Source organism: Octodon degus, unplaced genomic scaffold (assembly GCF_000260255.1).
Source record: "Octodon degus isolate 3935 unplaced genomic scaffold, OctDeg1.0 scaffold00122, whole genome shotgun sequence".
Lineage (NCBI taxonomy): Eukaryota > Metazoa > Chordata > Mammalia > Rodentia > Octodontidae > Octodon > Octodon degus.
The window spans coordinates 8,363,117-8,378,624 of NW_004524698.1; the positions used below are offsets into that span (position 1 = coordinate 8,363,117).

The 15,508-nt window shown below is 44.7% G+C and overlaps 1 protein-coding gene and 1 long non-coding RNA gene across 2 annotated transcripts in view; both read left to right on the plus strand.

Moving 5' to 3' along the window:
• Positions 1-446: 446 nt before the first annotated feature.
• Positions 447-14,489, plus strand: LOC111812368. Its single transcript, XR_002817878.1, has 3 exons — positions 447-484; positions 12,112-12,196; positions 14,478-14,489. It is a non-coding gene; the product is annotated as an uncharacterized LOC111812368 (long non-coding RNA).
• LOC101592354 (tumor necrosis factor receptor superfamily member 13B) overlaps positions 14,484-15,508 on the plus strand; it is a 15,623-nt gene continuing 14,598 nt past the window's right edge. Inside the window, exon 1 of the mRNA XM_012516713.2 lies at positions 14,484-14,615. Coding sequence (XP_012372167.1) covers positions 14,501-14,615 — 115 coding nt within the window. The 5' untranslated portion in view covers positions 14,484-14,500. The remainder of the gene's footprint in view (positions 14,616-15,508) is intronic.

The window sequence follows — 15,508 nt, forward strand, 5'->3', positions numbered from 1 at the left end:
GGACCAGGCAACGAAATAGGAGAAGTCTGTGCAGAACTGGGGAAGAGCCTGAGCCATGCAAATCTTAGGCTACGTTCCCCAAGAGATGGCCTGGCCTGGGGTGTGTGGTGGGACAGGACAGATTGGCCCTGAGGTGGGCCAGAGGACATCTGAAACTACCCGGACCGCACCAGAGATGTCTCATTCCACTGCCAGGGTTTGACATGGGACTGGGCGGATGCTCTGCGCAGGACAGTGGACAGCGCTGGTGGGGCCCGGGTGCGACCTGTACTCAACACGGCACAACCTGGCTCCTGGGGCTGAGCGCGCAGGCGCGGAGGTGGGAGGGCGGCAGCTGATTTACATCATCCAGGTTGAGGGGAAAACCCAGGAAGTGCAGCTCAGGCACTAATCAAATCTCAGGCTAATAATAAACCTCCTGAGTAATGAGTGGCCTAAGCCAGAGCAGGTGAGGGACCGAAGCCGCAGGGGCCAGAAATGCATTGTGAGTAGAAGGGACTGGCGGGGAGGTGGGAAGAGACCTCTGGGCTTCGGGCCATGTGTGTGCAGAGCCGGAGTCGGGGTGCTTTGGGGTGTGGGTCTTGCTTTCCTTGAGAGGAACCAAGACTGGAGGGTGCCCTAGGTAGAATCGTTCTTTCGGATGGTGTGCCCCTATTTCCCTCTTTCACTGGGTCATTTTAAAGCAAATCCATAACATCAGCTGGTGTGATTCATAGACACATCAAGATTCATCTCTTAAAAATTCTAAACAACCTCCCGAACTGGCTATCATGCCATTACCACTATTAAATGTTACTTAGTAGCCAGTCAGTGTCCAGATGTACCTCACTGTCCTGTTAGTATCATTTTTTAGTTCATTTGTTCGAATCAGGATTCCAGCATGCCCCATTAAATGTTTGGTTGTATGTTTTAATCCAGTCTAGTTCTTGCCCTCTCTCATTATTATTGTTGTTTCATCCTTGCTGATTATTTGTTAAGGATCGTTTATGCTATAGAAATTTATCAGCACAGGTTTGAAAGGTTTGCTCAAAGATGGCGGTACCGGGAAGACCCTGCTGCTTAGAGAAAACAAGAAGGCCCCTGTCCCTCCCTGTGGGTGGATCCAAAGCCTGTGGGGCAAGGGACACAGCCTGGACTCCCAGGCCCCGTCCCCCACAGTCTGGGCTTGGAGCATGCCTTTTCTCTGATTCATATCTGTGTCCTGCAACAACGTCCCCAGACCCGTCCAGAGCCAAGGGCTCACCTACATGAAGTTCTTAAGAGAGCTGGACAGGGCAGTGACTGGAAGTTCCTTGATGCAGGATGAATTCACCCTGGGGACAGGGGCAGGAGTGGGGACCCAACCAGAGCTGTGATCTTGCACCCACAGAGTCTGGCTGTGGAACTGGCTGGCCAGCTAGCAAGGAGTTCCAGCTCTCACAGTTCGTAGAGCTCTGCAACCTTGGTGGAGGCCTTCCCTGGGGCTGGGACATGGAGAGCAGCTGCCAGCCCCTAGATGTCCCTCAAAAACACAAAACCACTTTGAACCTATCAGACCCTTTTTTGAAGAATCACAAGCAAAGGCTCTGAGAAGGCCTTCGGTTTTAAAAATGCTTTGACTTTTAATTAACAAAAAATACTTTTAAAAAATATCTGTTATATTTTTACCAACATGAAATAGGAATATAATCTTGCTTGTAGTTCTCATACAATAATAAAAGTTAACGCCTTCACAAATGAAATTAAAACTAAAAATATAAAATCAATACAGTGCATATGAACCACATTAATTTAATATAACATAAATACCATATTGCTCAAATAGAAAAATGCTTTGCATAAAAGAAATAAATTGCAGGCCAACAACTATAGTTTCAGATCTTATTCTGTTCTTAAACTATTGGAGTGTTTTTACTTAAGAATAATGGTGAGAATGTTTGCATAAACAATCTTATTACACTGATTCTGAGAAATTCAAGGCTTTCCTTCCTCTTTCAAGGTAATCAGAGAAGAGTAGGAGCTCATCTTGTTGCAGGTCCCTTTTACAAAGGCGTGAATTGATTGAAAAAATAGAACTGTCTTTGCTAAAATCTGCAAAAGTGAGCAGTGACCCCAACTGGTTTCAGATTTGGGTCAGAAGTATTCTTGGCTCCTGTCTGTTGGGGTGCGTATTGTTGATGAGCAGCGGTGGAGGATTCTGCAGAGCAGCCCGCCCAGTCGTGGCCCAGGCATGGTTCAGGGCTTTTCTGAGGAGCTTTAGACACTGTCTAGCTGTGACTTCCTTTAACCAAGCATTTTTCTGCTTTGGCCACCGCGATCGTTCTTAGTACGTAGCACCTGGTAACTAGCCAAGCGTGCCAGGAGGCCCAGAGAGGGCTCTAAGAATCTTCCCTCATGGTTGCTCTCTGGTTTCAGGGTGCCGGGGAGAGGCTGGGTCTGAGCCCCGTTGTAGCTGAGTGCAAACCAGCCACAGACTCTATGAGCAAGAGGAATTCTTCCTTTCCTCATTGTTCATCAAGGGAGCTTCTTTCTCAAGCTTTCATTTCCCCTGGCTGGTCTCACCTTTGGGGATTTCCTGCCTCTTTCTGGTACAGGATGGTGGTTCTAGGATCTCACAGAGGCCCAGGTGGGTGTAAGGGGAAGAGAGCACCCTCTAGTCAGTTGAAAATCCTCCTTGGGGTCAGTGAAGTCTCTCTGTGTGTCCAGTCTGGTGGCTTTGGTGGCTTGCAGGCCATTAACGGCCCATGAAGCCTCTCTGGGGCCGCTCTTGTGCCATCAAACCTTTTGTCCACTAAGCCACCAATACACAGTGAATCCAAAGTAGGAATTAGTTCCCTCCCTGTCATCTCTTCTCCGAAATTAAAAGAGACCTCTGTTTAATTTTGCTTGATCCTTGCATTTTGAAATTTACTTTTGGATAGGTTAAGTCATGTGGCTTGACATCCAGTAAGAAAGATGTATAACAGGAAGCCCTCCTTCCCGCTTCTCTCCCTTCTGCTCAGTGTCTGCCTCCCTAAGACAAAGAGCATTACAAGACATAATTTGCATATCCTAAAGCTTATCTACGTAAGGTGCACAATTCATATTTTCATATATTTATTGAGTTGAGCAGTCATCACTACAATCTAATTTCAGGACATTCCATATCCCAAAAAAGAAGTGATGTCGCCCTTTACTACTGCCTACTTTAGCCCAAGATTGCCACTCAGCTTCCCATCACTATAGTTTTGCCTGTTCAGGACGTCTTACAGCAGTGGAATCAGGAGATACGTAGCATATTATGACCTGCAGTGTTTTCAAGGATTGTTCTTGTAGTGTGTATCAGATCTTCATTCATTTTCATGGCTAAATAATGTTTATGGATATATCACATTTTGTTTATCCACAAATTGATTGATTGACATTTCTTCTCTTTGGCTCATCGGTGATGCTTCTTTGAACATGCGTATACAATGACTGTGTCATCAGTAATTTGTGTGGGGGGTGAGGATTGGATTCAGGGCCTCACATATGCATGTTAGGCAAGCATCCTGCCACAGAACTGCATCTTCAGCATCTTCATTATCTTTTAAAATAGTTGCGTAACAGTTTAGTAGTTAAGTGTACTACAGTTTACTGACATCAACCCCCTACTGCTGGATATTTGGGTTACTGCCAGCCTTTGGTTATTACAAAAATTGCTGCGAGGCATTCATCAGTTTGGCCTGTAGGATAAATCTGGGATTAGTTCCCGGGTCATCAGTGATTTTGACAAAATATTGCCCTGTGGTGCCCCGTGTGGATCAGCCCTGTTTAGTCTCCTGCTGTAATGAATGAGAATGCTGCTTTGCTTATGGCTTTCGAGAAGATATTATTAAACCTTTGGATGTAAAAACTCTATTGTGGAAAGAAGGCAACCACATGACTGCAGCGTGCCTGCCCTTCCTGAATGAGAGCTCCTCTTAGAGTGATACTTCTGTTCGTTGGTTGTCTCTTCATGTCCTTTGGCCATTTTTCTATTCAGTAGCTGGTCTTTCTCTGTTTTTCCCTCATAGATGAGTTGCAAGTATTTGGTCCTCATTGTTTATGTGTCTTTGGATTTTCCTGAAGGTGTTTGTGTCTATCAAGAAGATTTTTCTTATTTGATTGCTTATTTTTTGTTATCAGTTGTATCAATCTTTTATGGATTTTGGAATGGAGTAACAGTTAAAGGCTTTCCATACTACAAAGCTGTAAAGGAAACATTCAATGACTTCCTCTCTATACCTTCTTACATTTTTATTTTGCTCACTTTTAAACCCTTGATTGGGTTATTTCTCTAATCTGGGAGAAATTATTTTCTTTTTATGTTTCTGCCTAGTCAATTTCTTTGGAGTTTGGAAAGCAAGAGCCAGGATTCCTGACTTTCTGTTCCTAGCAGGACCCTCTGTAGTCCTCCTGGGATGGAGGAGGGACGGGCAGGAGGGGTTGACACAGAAGAAGAAGGTGCAGCTGCGCCGCTCTCAGTTTGTGCAGAGGACAGCTATGCACAAGGAAGTCATTCGGCAAGGAACACCTTTGTGTGCCTGGCATTTGAGAAGGTGCTGGATGCAGAGAGGAATGAAACAATAGAAGGAAGCAACATCTATAAGAATTGTAGTTGCTAGTGGGTTACCACATGATGCTTTGACACATGTGTAAATTGTGTATTTAAATCAAATTATAGGAACCAGGCATGGTGGCACACATCTGTAATCCCAGTACTAGTGAGACTGAAACAGGAGGATCACTAGAAGTCCAAACTGCATAGCAAGACCCTATATCAAAAACAAAATAAAAAAATAATAAATTAAATTATAGACATCTATCTTCTGAAACACCTATTTCTTTTTTTTTCCACCTATTTCTTTATGGTAACAACTTTCAAAATTCTTTCTATAGCTTTTGGAAATGTAAAGCACATTATGACTTGTGGCCATTCTCCTGTGAGTGTCTTGCTTCTATCTAACTGTAAGAATACTGTCATTAATATTATAACTCCCTTATATTATTATAAAATGATCATTATGGGCTGGTGAGATGGCTCAGTGGTCTAAAGCACCTACTTACAACAAGTTTAGCAAAGCATGGGGACCGCAGTTCAATCCCCCAGCACCACATGCCAGCCAGCCCCGCCCCCTGGTGGGCTGAGCTGGCCACACACACATAAATAAATAAAAAATTTTAAAAAGAAATAAAATGATCATTATTAGCCCATTACATTTTATCCTGTGTCTGTGAGCATAACCATTCATAGTAATACCAGGCTATAAATCAGCTACGCGTCAATCACACACGGGAGACACCTGTACAGGGAAGTTGCTGATGCCCTGTCAGGTGAGAGGACGAAGGTCTTGTGTGGGCCAGGCCCTTCGCTAAGGTGGCTCAGCCCTTCTGTTCCTCCCACAGACATGTCTCTCTTGCACCCTGTCCAACATATGGCGAAATGGTTTTCAGCATGAGCTAACGCAGAAATCACAGCAGATACAAATGGCTGTCCCCACTTCATAAACAGAAAACTGAGAAGTGACTCAAATGGTTGCCTCAAGTTCTTCTGACTTCATACCCAGAGCGAGCCACTCACAGCCTGAGAAAAGTTAGTGTCAAGCGGGAATGAGGCAGCCAGGGGCAGGTCCCAGACTATTTGCAGTATTTCAGGAGGGCCTGGCAAGAAGTCACACACAACTACCAGAAATGAAAAGGCATCCTTCCCTACTCCCCTACCTCTCACTCCATCCACCTCCTATTTCCCTTCCTCCTTCACAGTCAACAAAACAAGCAGCATTGAAAATTGAGCCCCCTCCTGCACCCAGGCCTCAGCCTCAGCCTCCTCAGGGAGTAAGTGCTACACTCCTGCCCTGCCTGCCCCCTAGTGGTGACAGCTATCTGGGAGCCCTGGCCTAATTTGCAGTTAGTGTTCAATTTAAAAAACGAGAGGAAGATTCCCTCCTATCTGTGAAAACCTTTATTGTTCTTTCTCTTCAACTCCAGCTACAGGTTTTCATGGCCAACCTGGAAAGTGTGAAAATGAAGAGCCAACACTCCTTCCTACTTCTGGCTTCTTTCTCCCACAGGCTCCTGTCCTCACCATCCAGAGATAAAGGGAGCTGGCTTTAGCCCTTCTGGTAGAACTTTTCTTGATCTAAATTTGGGGCTAGCATGGGACTTCATGTTGTAGGGAGTGGTGAATTAATAATGGCAATGGCTGAGGAGGTCAGGTCTTCCTACTGTGTCCAGGGCCATGCTGAGCCCTTGCCATGCACACCTTGCTCACAAGGACGCTATGATGTGAGCCATAGATGGCATCCTTTGTTGTACAGGTGAGGACATGGGGCCTCAGAGAGGGGAGGTGCTCACCAGCTCTTGTTCAAACACTTGTGTCAATACCAATATTGTCCCTCACTGAGACATACAGATACTTTTCATTACTTTTATTTTCTTACTGGCCTCCTCCTTTTCCTTGGAGTTGATAATGCCTTTGTTTTAAGTGTGTGTGTCAGTGACTTATTTCTAGCTGTCTTAAGAGATCCAACTTGCCAAATGGTCAGACCTACCCACTCTCATTAGACCTACCCACACACATTATTTCCATGTTTCACTGGTGACCTCCTCTCTCTCCACCCTCACTTAGCTGGTGTAGGGCATCCCCAGACCTACAAGCAGCTGTCCCTTGGACTTCCTTCACCTCCCTGCTGACTGGGATGGTGTTTTTCATGTCTGCTCCTGATTGTTCTGCTTATTCCTGGATTTGATGGAATCCATCCCCAGGGTCACCAAGATCTGGTACATCTGCCTGTGTGTTTGTCCTTCTCCACACTTGATTGGTAACAGCTAGTGATCTAGACTGAAAGGAATTTTGTTAGGAATTTGAAGCCTTGCTCCAATTTCTTCTTCCTTTCCAGTTTGCTTTTCTGTGGTAAAATATACATAACAAGTGGTACCTTTTAGTCACCATTAAGTGTATAACTCAGGGACGTTAAACACATACATAATCACTACTCTCTCTCAGCTTTCTAATTCTATGAATCTGCCTATTCTCCTTCCTTCCTATTCATGGACTTTGCAGTGTTTGTCCCTTTTGTGTGTGGCTTATTTCATTCAGCATGTCTCCAGGGTCCACCCATGTTGGAGAATGTGTCACTACTTCATTCATTTTAACAACCGAGTAACATTCCCTTGCACACCCAGAGCACATCTTGCACATCCTCTTCTTTTTTACACAGAAGATCTTTATCTGATCTGTGAGCAGCCGCTGGATGCTTCCACCTGTGCCTGCTGTGACCAGTGCGGCTCTGAGCATCGGTGGGCGGGAGTCTGTTCATATCCTGGCTGTCAGAGCTTTTCGACTTTTGCCTAAGAACAGAACTGCTGGGCTGCCTGAGTTCTAAGTTTAATTTCAATGAGTTGCCCAATCATTTTTCATAGAGGCTGCATCATTATCTATTCTCAAGAGCAACATACAAAAAAGCACAAATTTCTCCACATCCAGTGTTTTTTATATATTTTTTAATATTCCACCTCAACAAATATGAAATGATGTCTCATTGTGGTCTTACTTTTTTCTAATGATAAATGAAGTTGAACATTTCTTTCTATGTGTTATTTGGAGAAATGATTCAAATCTTTTGCCAGTTTTTGCTTGATTTTCTGTTTCTGAGGTTTTTTTTTTTTTTTTTTTTTTTTTATTTGAGTATTATGGCCTTACCTGATATAGAATTTGCCAATATTCCTTCTTATTTTATGAGTTATATTTTCACTCTCTCAATAGTGTCTTTTGATACAAAAAAAATTTAATATTTTAAAATATATTTTAGTACAAGTTCTCACTACACAGATCAGGTGCACGCCACAACGCCTCATCTCAATCTCAGCGTGCCCCTGGGGATGGCTGCTGGGCTCTGCCTAAGCAGGAACTTTTAGTCCACTGAACTATCTGGCTGGTCCCAGAAAAGTGTTTAATTTTGGTAAAGTCATTTATCTAGTTTTTTTTTCTTTTGTTGCCAGTGCCTTTGTCATTGGCAAATTTGCTGCATGAAAATTTCCTTCTTGTTTTTTAAAATGTTTGTAATTTCTTCTTTTTTAAAAAATGTATTTGGTTGTTGCAGGTCTCAATATGCAGCTCTGTTTCATAGTGATCCTCCTGTTTTCAGCCTCCCCAGCACTGAAATTATAGGCACACACCACCACGCCCAACTCTGTCTGGCTCAGCCCTCCCTGGGGGCAGGCTTGGCACAGCATGTGGTGCTGGGGATTGAACCACACGGTCCCTGCACTTGCCTAAACTTGCCTAAGCAGGCACTTTAGTTCGATGAGCTATCTTGCCAACCCTAAAATGTTTGTACTTTCATTCCTCTGTCTTTGATCAATTTTGAATTAATTTCTGTCTTATGGTGTAAGATCTGGATGTCTAGTTCCATAGCTCTATTTGGTGAAAAGACTGTCTTTTGACCATTGTCAAAACTCATCTGATCATACATGTGAAGGTTATTTCTAGGCTAGGTATTCTATTCCACGGGCTTGTATGTCTGTCTTTATGACAACACCATGTTGTTTTGATAACTTTAGCTTTATAGTAAGTTTTGCAATCAGGAAGTTTGAGTCCTCCAACTTTGCTCTTCATTGTTTTGGCTTTTTAAAGCCTCTTGCAATTCCATTTGAACTCTAAAGATCTCTTTTTTTCTTTGAGATCCGTGGGCTGGCCAGATAACTCAGCACTCTAAAGCACCTTCTTAGGCAAGCTTAGGCAAGTACACAGGGACCCCAGTTTGATCCCTGGCACCCCATGCTGTGCCAGTCCCACCCTCAGGGTAGGCTGGGCTGGCCGCAGGGGAAAAATTATTTAAAATAAAATCCTTGAGATTTTTGTTAGAATGTTAACTTTGTAAATTACTTTGCACAGTAGTGACCTCTTAATGATATTTAATCCTCAAACCCGTGAATACAAGATGTGTTGAGGTCCTTTTAGTTTCCTTCAGCAATATTTTATAGCTTCAGGGGTATGCTTCTTTTTTCTCATTGGTTAAATTCCCTGATCCTTTTTTCTGCTTTTTCAGATTTGTTGATAAACCCTTTTAATGGACTTCTTAGATTCAGAACTTCTGTTTGGTTCCTTTTCAATAATAATAATAATAATAATAATAATAAAAAATATAGATATATTTTTAGAGCACTTATTAGGTTTATATAAAAATGGAGCAGAAAGCACAGAGAGTTCCCACAGAGCCCAGCCCTTCCTTGGGCACACACAGGCTTCCCCACACAACAACCTGCCCTGGAGTGACATATTGGTTACAGTCAATGCGCCCAACGTTGACATATCATTATTACCCGAAGTCCACAGGCGTTAGGGCTGTCTCTTGTGGTGCATGTTCTGTGGGTGGGACTGGACAAAAATACACTAGCATATGTCCACCATTATGGTACTGTACAAATAATTTCACTGCTGCACCTGTTCCTCACTTCCTGCACCAACCGTTACCAACCACTGATCTTCATAGTTTTGCCTGTTCCAGACTGTCGTAGAATTGAGCCACACAGTACATTTCAGCTTGGTTTGTGTCACCTAGTAATATGGATTAATAGTTACTCCATATTTTCTTACTACTTGACAGCTCTGCTGCTTTTTTCTTTTTGGGATCGAACTCAAGACCTTGCGCTTACCAGGCAGGCACTTTTACCGCTGAGCTATATCCCTGGCCCCCTCTGCTGCTTGTCATGCTGAATAATATTCCATTGTTTGGATTTATCACAGACTAATATACATTAATCTACTAAAGTGCTTCTTTTTTATGAATTTAGGACAGGGTCTACAGGTTGTACAGGATCTTCACAACATAGATCGGGTTCATAGTGATTCTCCTGCTTTCAGCCTCCCAAATGTTGGGATTACAGGCATGCACCACCATGCCCAGCCTCAATCCCTGTCTCAGTGTGCCCCACAGGCTGTCACAATATGCCGGGGATCAAACCCGGGTGCTGTGCTCTGCCTAAGTAGGCACTTTAGTCTGCTGGGCTATCTGGCCAGCCCCTGAAGTACTTCTTGATTGCTTCCTAATTTTGGTTCCTTCTTACAGCTTCTAGCTTTTTATTTATATTCTCATTTTGTTCATGTACTGTTTTCCCAGTTTCTAATATTTTCAGCTTCTTTACATGGTTTTGTAATTGCCTCAGTTACTCTTCTCTCATTGCTAAGACAAAATACCTAGCACTCAAAATGAAGGAAGGAGAAGTTTATTTAGCTCCTAGTCAGTGGAGGTTTCAGTCCATAATCAGTTGGCTCCAAGGCAGAGTGGCGCATGGCACGGGATAGCAGTTCACGGTGGCAAAACAGCAAGAGCCAATGGGAGGAGTAGTGGCAACAGTGGCTGCAGAGAGCACGTCTGTCTCCCTTATGTTGCATTCTGGCTATGCGTCTCAGGTTGGGTAGCCCTCACGCCCATAATCCCAGTGGCATTTATACACATAATCCCAGTGGATCATGAGTTAATCACAAACTCCAAAAGTCTGTCCCATGACATACATGAAGCTTTGAGGCGATAGCTAGACACAAACCATAACAGGAATTTTCTTGAGAACTCAACATTTTGACTGTTATGTTGTAATAGCTCTAGAAATCTGATTTCCTCACTCCGTGGGATTGAATCTTGCTTGTTAAGGGCTGGAGCGGATTATAACTTTTAAATACTAGTTTTTCTGGGACAGGATTTCACTATGTAGTCTATGCTAGCCTTGAAGTCATTATGTAGCCAATGCTGGCCCTGAGCATGCAGCTGTCCTCCTGCCTCACCTTCACCAGTGTGCGCCGCCAGACTTAGTTTAAACTAACTTTAAGCAATATGGATTTCTTATTGTGTTGGTCACTTGTGTTTTTCTTCTCTCTCTGATCATTCAGTGTCCTGACAAAGATTCCCTAAATGTCTGCTTCCCAAGAGGGAAAAAAAAAAGTAGTATTTCCTTGGGCTGGGAAGATAGCTTGGCAGTCTAAACACCTGCCTGGAAAATGCAAAGACCCATGTTCAATCCCTTGTACCATGTGTGCCATCATGCCAGCCATCAAAACCAGGCATGGTGGCACATGCCTGTAATCCCAGCACTGGGGAGGCAGAGACAAGAGGATCACTATGAGTCTGAGCTGTGTAGCAAGACCCTATACCAAATAAATTTTTTTAAAAAGTAGTGTTTCCTATATCTCCCAGAAGCTACATCAGCCATTGGGATGGAAAGTATGGTTACTACTTTTGTACTGGCTCCCCCCTTAGTGATCCAAGCAGCAATCAGAAACCAGAACTTACAACCCCAGTATTGGAGGACAAAGGACTTATTGATCACGCTGGTACCAGCAAGCTGCACTGGGAACTGGGGCAACATCCCACTGCTGCCTTCCTGGGGCTGAGCTGGGAATGGCATCCACTGCTGTTCTGTAGGGTGAACTTCACCAGAATTCCTCAGTATACCAGGCTTTTCTGCAAGGCCTACACTGTACAAACCCAGAGTTCCAAAGTAGATCTTTTCTCTGGCTTCCACCAGCTCCATACTTGCTTACCAGGAAGCACAGATTTTTGAGCTTCCCACTCTTCTACTCTTCCTGGTGTCTGTGTCCTCCCACCCCAGTGGGACTTTTATCTCATTCAACTGGAAATTTATGTCCTCCCAATCAATAATCAGCCTTTGAGCCTTGTGAAATGATTCTATTACCTCACATCTTGGAAATTTCTTCAATTACATCTTCTATATCTACCGTTCTACGTTTTTGTTCTGATGGCTACATTTTCTATTTCTAATTGAATATTCTATTTCTTAATTGAATATTCTTCTTGGAAAGTAGTACAATATTATTTTTCATGAGGGCAAACTGTTTTATATTGCTGCTGTTTTTCACCTTTCTGCTTCCTCATCATCTCTGTTGGCTCCATCTGCCCATCTTCTGCTTGTGTAGCTTGAGTTCTCGTCTAGGCCAGGCCTCGTGCTGCCATAGCGGGCAGCCCTCAGATGCTGACTGCGAGTCTTGGATAAGTGGGTTGGGGTGTTGATGTAGACATTCCGCACCAGTGAGATCAGGCAGGGACTTGGCCATTGCCTTGAGAGAGTCTCCCACTGGAGGTCCCACTAAAAAAGTCTTTCGTTCCCTTTTCTCAGAACAGTGCCTGCTGGTTGCCAATCAATTGTGGAGTGAAGAGGAAGGAGCATTTATAGGTCACAGGCCGGCCTAGGCAGCCCTCAGGTGAGTTGGGGGTGGGGAGACTGACGGGAGGAAGATTCTCACCTAATCTCTTCATTGCCTTAAAGACCTCATTGCTGCCTCAGCTGTGCCTTCAGGAGGCACCTCAGTCTTATGCTCAGGTGAGCAATGAGCTGCCACCTGCCTGGGAATGGGGTTCTGCTTGAAGAAAAGCTCTTTTGATATCAATTTCCAAACCAGTCTTTTCATGCTTTACACCTCTCATCTGATCCCTAATTGGATTTTTTGTTTGTTTATTTGTTTTTCTTTTTTTTTTTTTTAGCCCCAGTCTCACTGTATAATTCAGGCAACCAAGAACCCACTATGTGCCCTAAACTAGCCTTGAATTCACCATGATCCTCACCTTAGCCTCCTGAGTGCTGGGATTACAGGGGTGTGCCATCATGCCTAGGTGATACCTAATTGTTGGCCAGAACTTAGTGCCTCCAATTTTAGAGACATCCTGGAGTCTTTTGGCTCCAAGCAGCCTCAACCCCCTCTGAATATCCCCAGGGGGAGATCTACTCTGCAGCCAAGTCCAGCCTCCAGTCCCTTTAATCTCCAGGACACTGCTGCCATCTCTCAGCCCTTGCAGCCACTTTCTCCACCTTCTGTCCTTTGAGGACCAGTGCACTTGACTCTCAGCAGCAGGGGCCAACAGGAAGGGGATAAGCTCATGTGCTTAGGGTGCTGTGTTCAGCAGGGACCTGCTGTCCTTCTCAGCCTGCTCTTGTTGAAGAATAAGCAACTGCCTTACAAAATTTTTAAAAACAACATTGGTGGGAGACATTCAGACAGGACATTCCTGAGAGAGAATGACACACTCAGGGAGCAGAAGCTTCCGATGACATAGACTGCTGAGAGCATTATCATGGGGAGGCTCAGAGATTATATGAACAAACAGCCAGACACAAAACTCCAGAATGGGGAAGAGTAGCATATGGTGATATAGAATCAGAATAGTAGAGATGGTGGGGCCCCTCAGTGGTAGAGCACTTGCCTAGTATGAGTGAGGTCTCCTGGGTTCAGACCTCAACCTCATAGCAGGATAATATCAGAACAGTATTTCTCCCCAGGAGGAGGGATCTCATGAGAAGTGGCTCCAGGGGATCATCCAGGGAATGAAAATGGTTTTGGTCTTCCTGTGGGCTGCACAGATGCACTGTACATGCAACTTCCAGGCTGTCTATGCACATCTATGCACAGTGCATGTGTCGTGTGCGTGTTCCAACGCCTTAAATGAGGAATGGGCAGCAGTTGACATGTACTGAGTCTGTGCTGTGGACTAGGCTTTGGAGAGATCTGCTTTATAAATCTATCACTTAGCCAGGTGCAGTGGCACAAACTAAAATCCCAGCACTCTGAGAGGCAGAGACAGGAGGATCACAAATTAGACTCCGACCTGTGCAATTTAGCAACTTCATGAGACCGTTTCCCCCAAAATAAAATAAAGCCCTTGGTTTTAATCTCTAGTATGTTTAATGAATAAATAAATAAAACTCCATTCACTTAATGGGCATCTAGTATTTCCTAAACGCTATCTAGATCCTGAGGACCCAGCAGTGGACAAAGAGTTGGCATAGGCCCCACCACCTGAGGCCTCGCCATTAGTGTCAGAGGGCGGGAGATAGCTACACTCAAGAAAGAGAGACGATCACTGTGAATGTGGGGAAGGTGTTCAGCATAGTGGGGGGCAGTCTGAAGCCTTCCTTGAGGAAGGGCAGTCTGAATGGAGGTCACAAGGATGAGGAGGACTCAGCTTGCCCCTGGGTTGGCCAGAGAAGGGAGTGTCTGTGCGATGGGAGTAGCCTATGCAAAGATCCTGTGGCAGGTCAAGGCGGGGCAGACAAGGGTGGCAGAGTAGGACCAGGAAGCTAATGTGAGGAGCTGGAGACCCCCAGAATGGAAACACTGAGGCTGCAGAGGTGAGGGGCCTCCTTGGGGTCACGCAGTAAGTGCAGCGGGGACTGGAGCCAGCTTTGTCTGGCTGTTCTTGCCCACTGAGAAAGAAGGGATGCGTCAAGAATGTGGGCAGAATGGGCTGGTGAGATGGCTCAGTGGTCTAAAGCACCTACTTAGAATAAGCTTAGCTAAAAGCACAGGGACCGCGGTTCAATCCCCCAGTACCACATGTCAGCCAGCCCTGCCCCCAGGTAGGCTGAGCTGGCCACATACAAAAAATAAATTAATTAATTAATTTTAAAAAAAAAAGATAGTGGGCAGAAGAAGCCACCTGGGTGCCCACCAGCCTGTCAACTGCCCTCACACTGCCCCCACCTCTCAGCTCTGCAGGGCCTGTGGCCAGGAATGGCCATGGGGCTTTGTCCCGAAGAACAGTACTGGGACGACTTGCTGAGCAGCTGCGTGTCCTGCAAGCCGGCCTGCGGCCACCGGAGCCAGCGCACCTGTGCGGCCTTCTGCAGTGAGTTCTGGGTCAGAGCTTGGGGCCAGTGGGCCACTCTTCTTCACTCCATCCAAGCTCCTGCTGGCCCCTGCATAGGTGCCAAGAGGGGCAAGATGTACGATGCGGCGCCTCTTTACGCTGGGCCCTTCTGCTCTGGCTACCCTGCTGCTCTCCAGCTTGCTGAACTTGATGCTTCCTCTTCCTGGAATGCAGATTCCTCGTGCATCTTCCCTAGGCTCCTTCCTCCCCAGCCTTCAGGTTTCTGCCCAGATACTGAAGGTGTCCTCTGACTCTCAAGAATGAGGCTCTCTTTTGCCCTTCTCTGTTGTCACTTTCTGTTTGTTTGTTTTGTTTCTTTGCAGAACTAGGGATTGAACTCAGGCCCTTGCGCTTGCCAGGGAAGCACTTATTCCACTGAGCCATCTCCCCAGCCCCTTGTTGTCACTTTCTTACAAAATTTTTTTATTAAAAATTTACCAAGGGGCCGGGGAGATGGCTCAGTGGAATAAGCACTTCCCTGGCAAGTGCAAGGGTCTGAGTTCAATCCCCAGTTCTGCCAAACAAAATAAAAAATACAGAGTTACCAAACACACACAAACATAGAGACAGAATAGCACGGTAAATCCCTAATGTACACACTATCAGAGTTAGAAATGATTACAATCCTGTCCTATAATTTCCTCAATTTTGACTTGTAATTTAAACAAAAATAAGGTTTGACCTGTGAATATTAACTCACGAACCCCTAACACATAGGACTTTGAAGAGGTAAATTCAACATTTCATTGCCCCTTGCAACAATTGCTTGACATAGTCTAATATTCAGGCCATAACTAATTTTCTTTTTTTTTTTTTTAATTTTTATTTATTTATTTATTTTTATTATTTATTTATTCATTTATTTTGTGTGT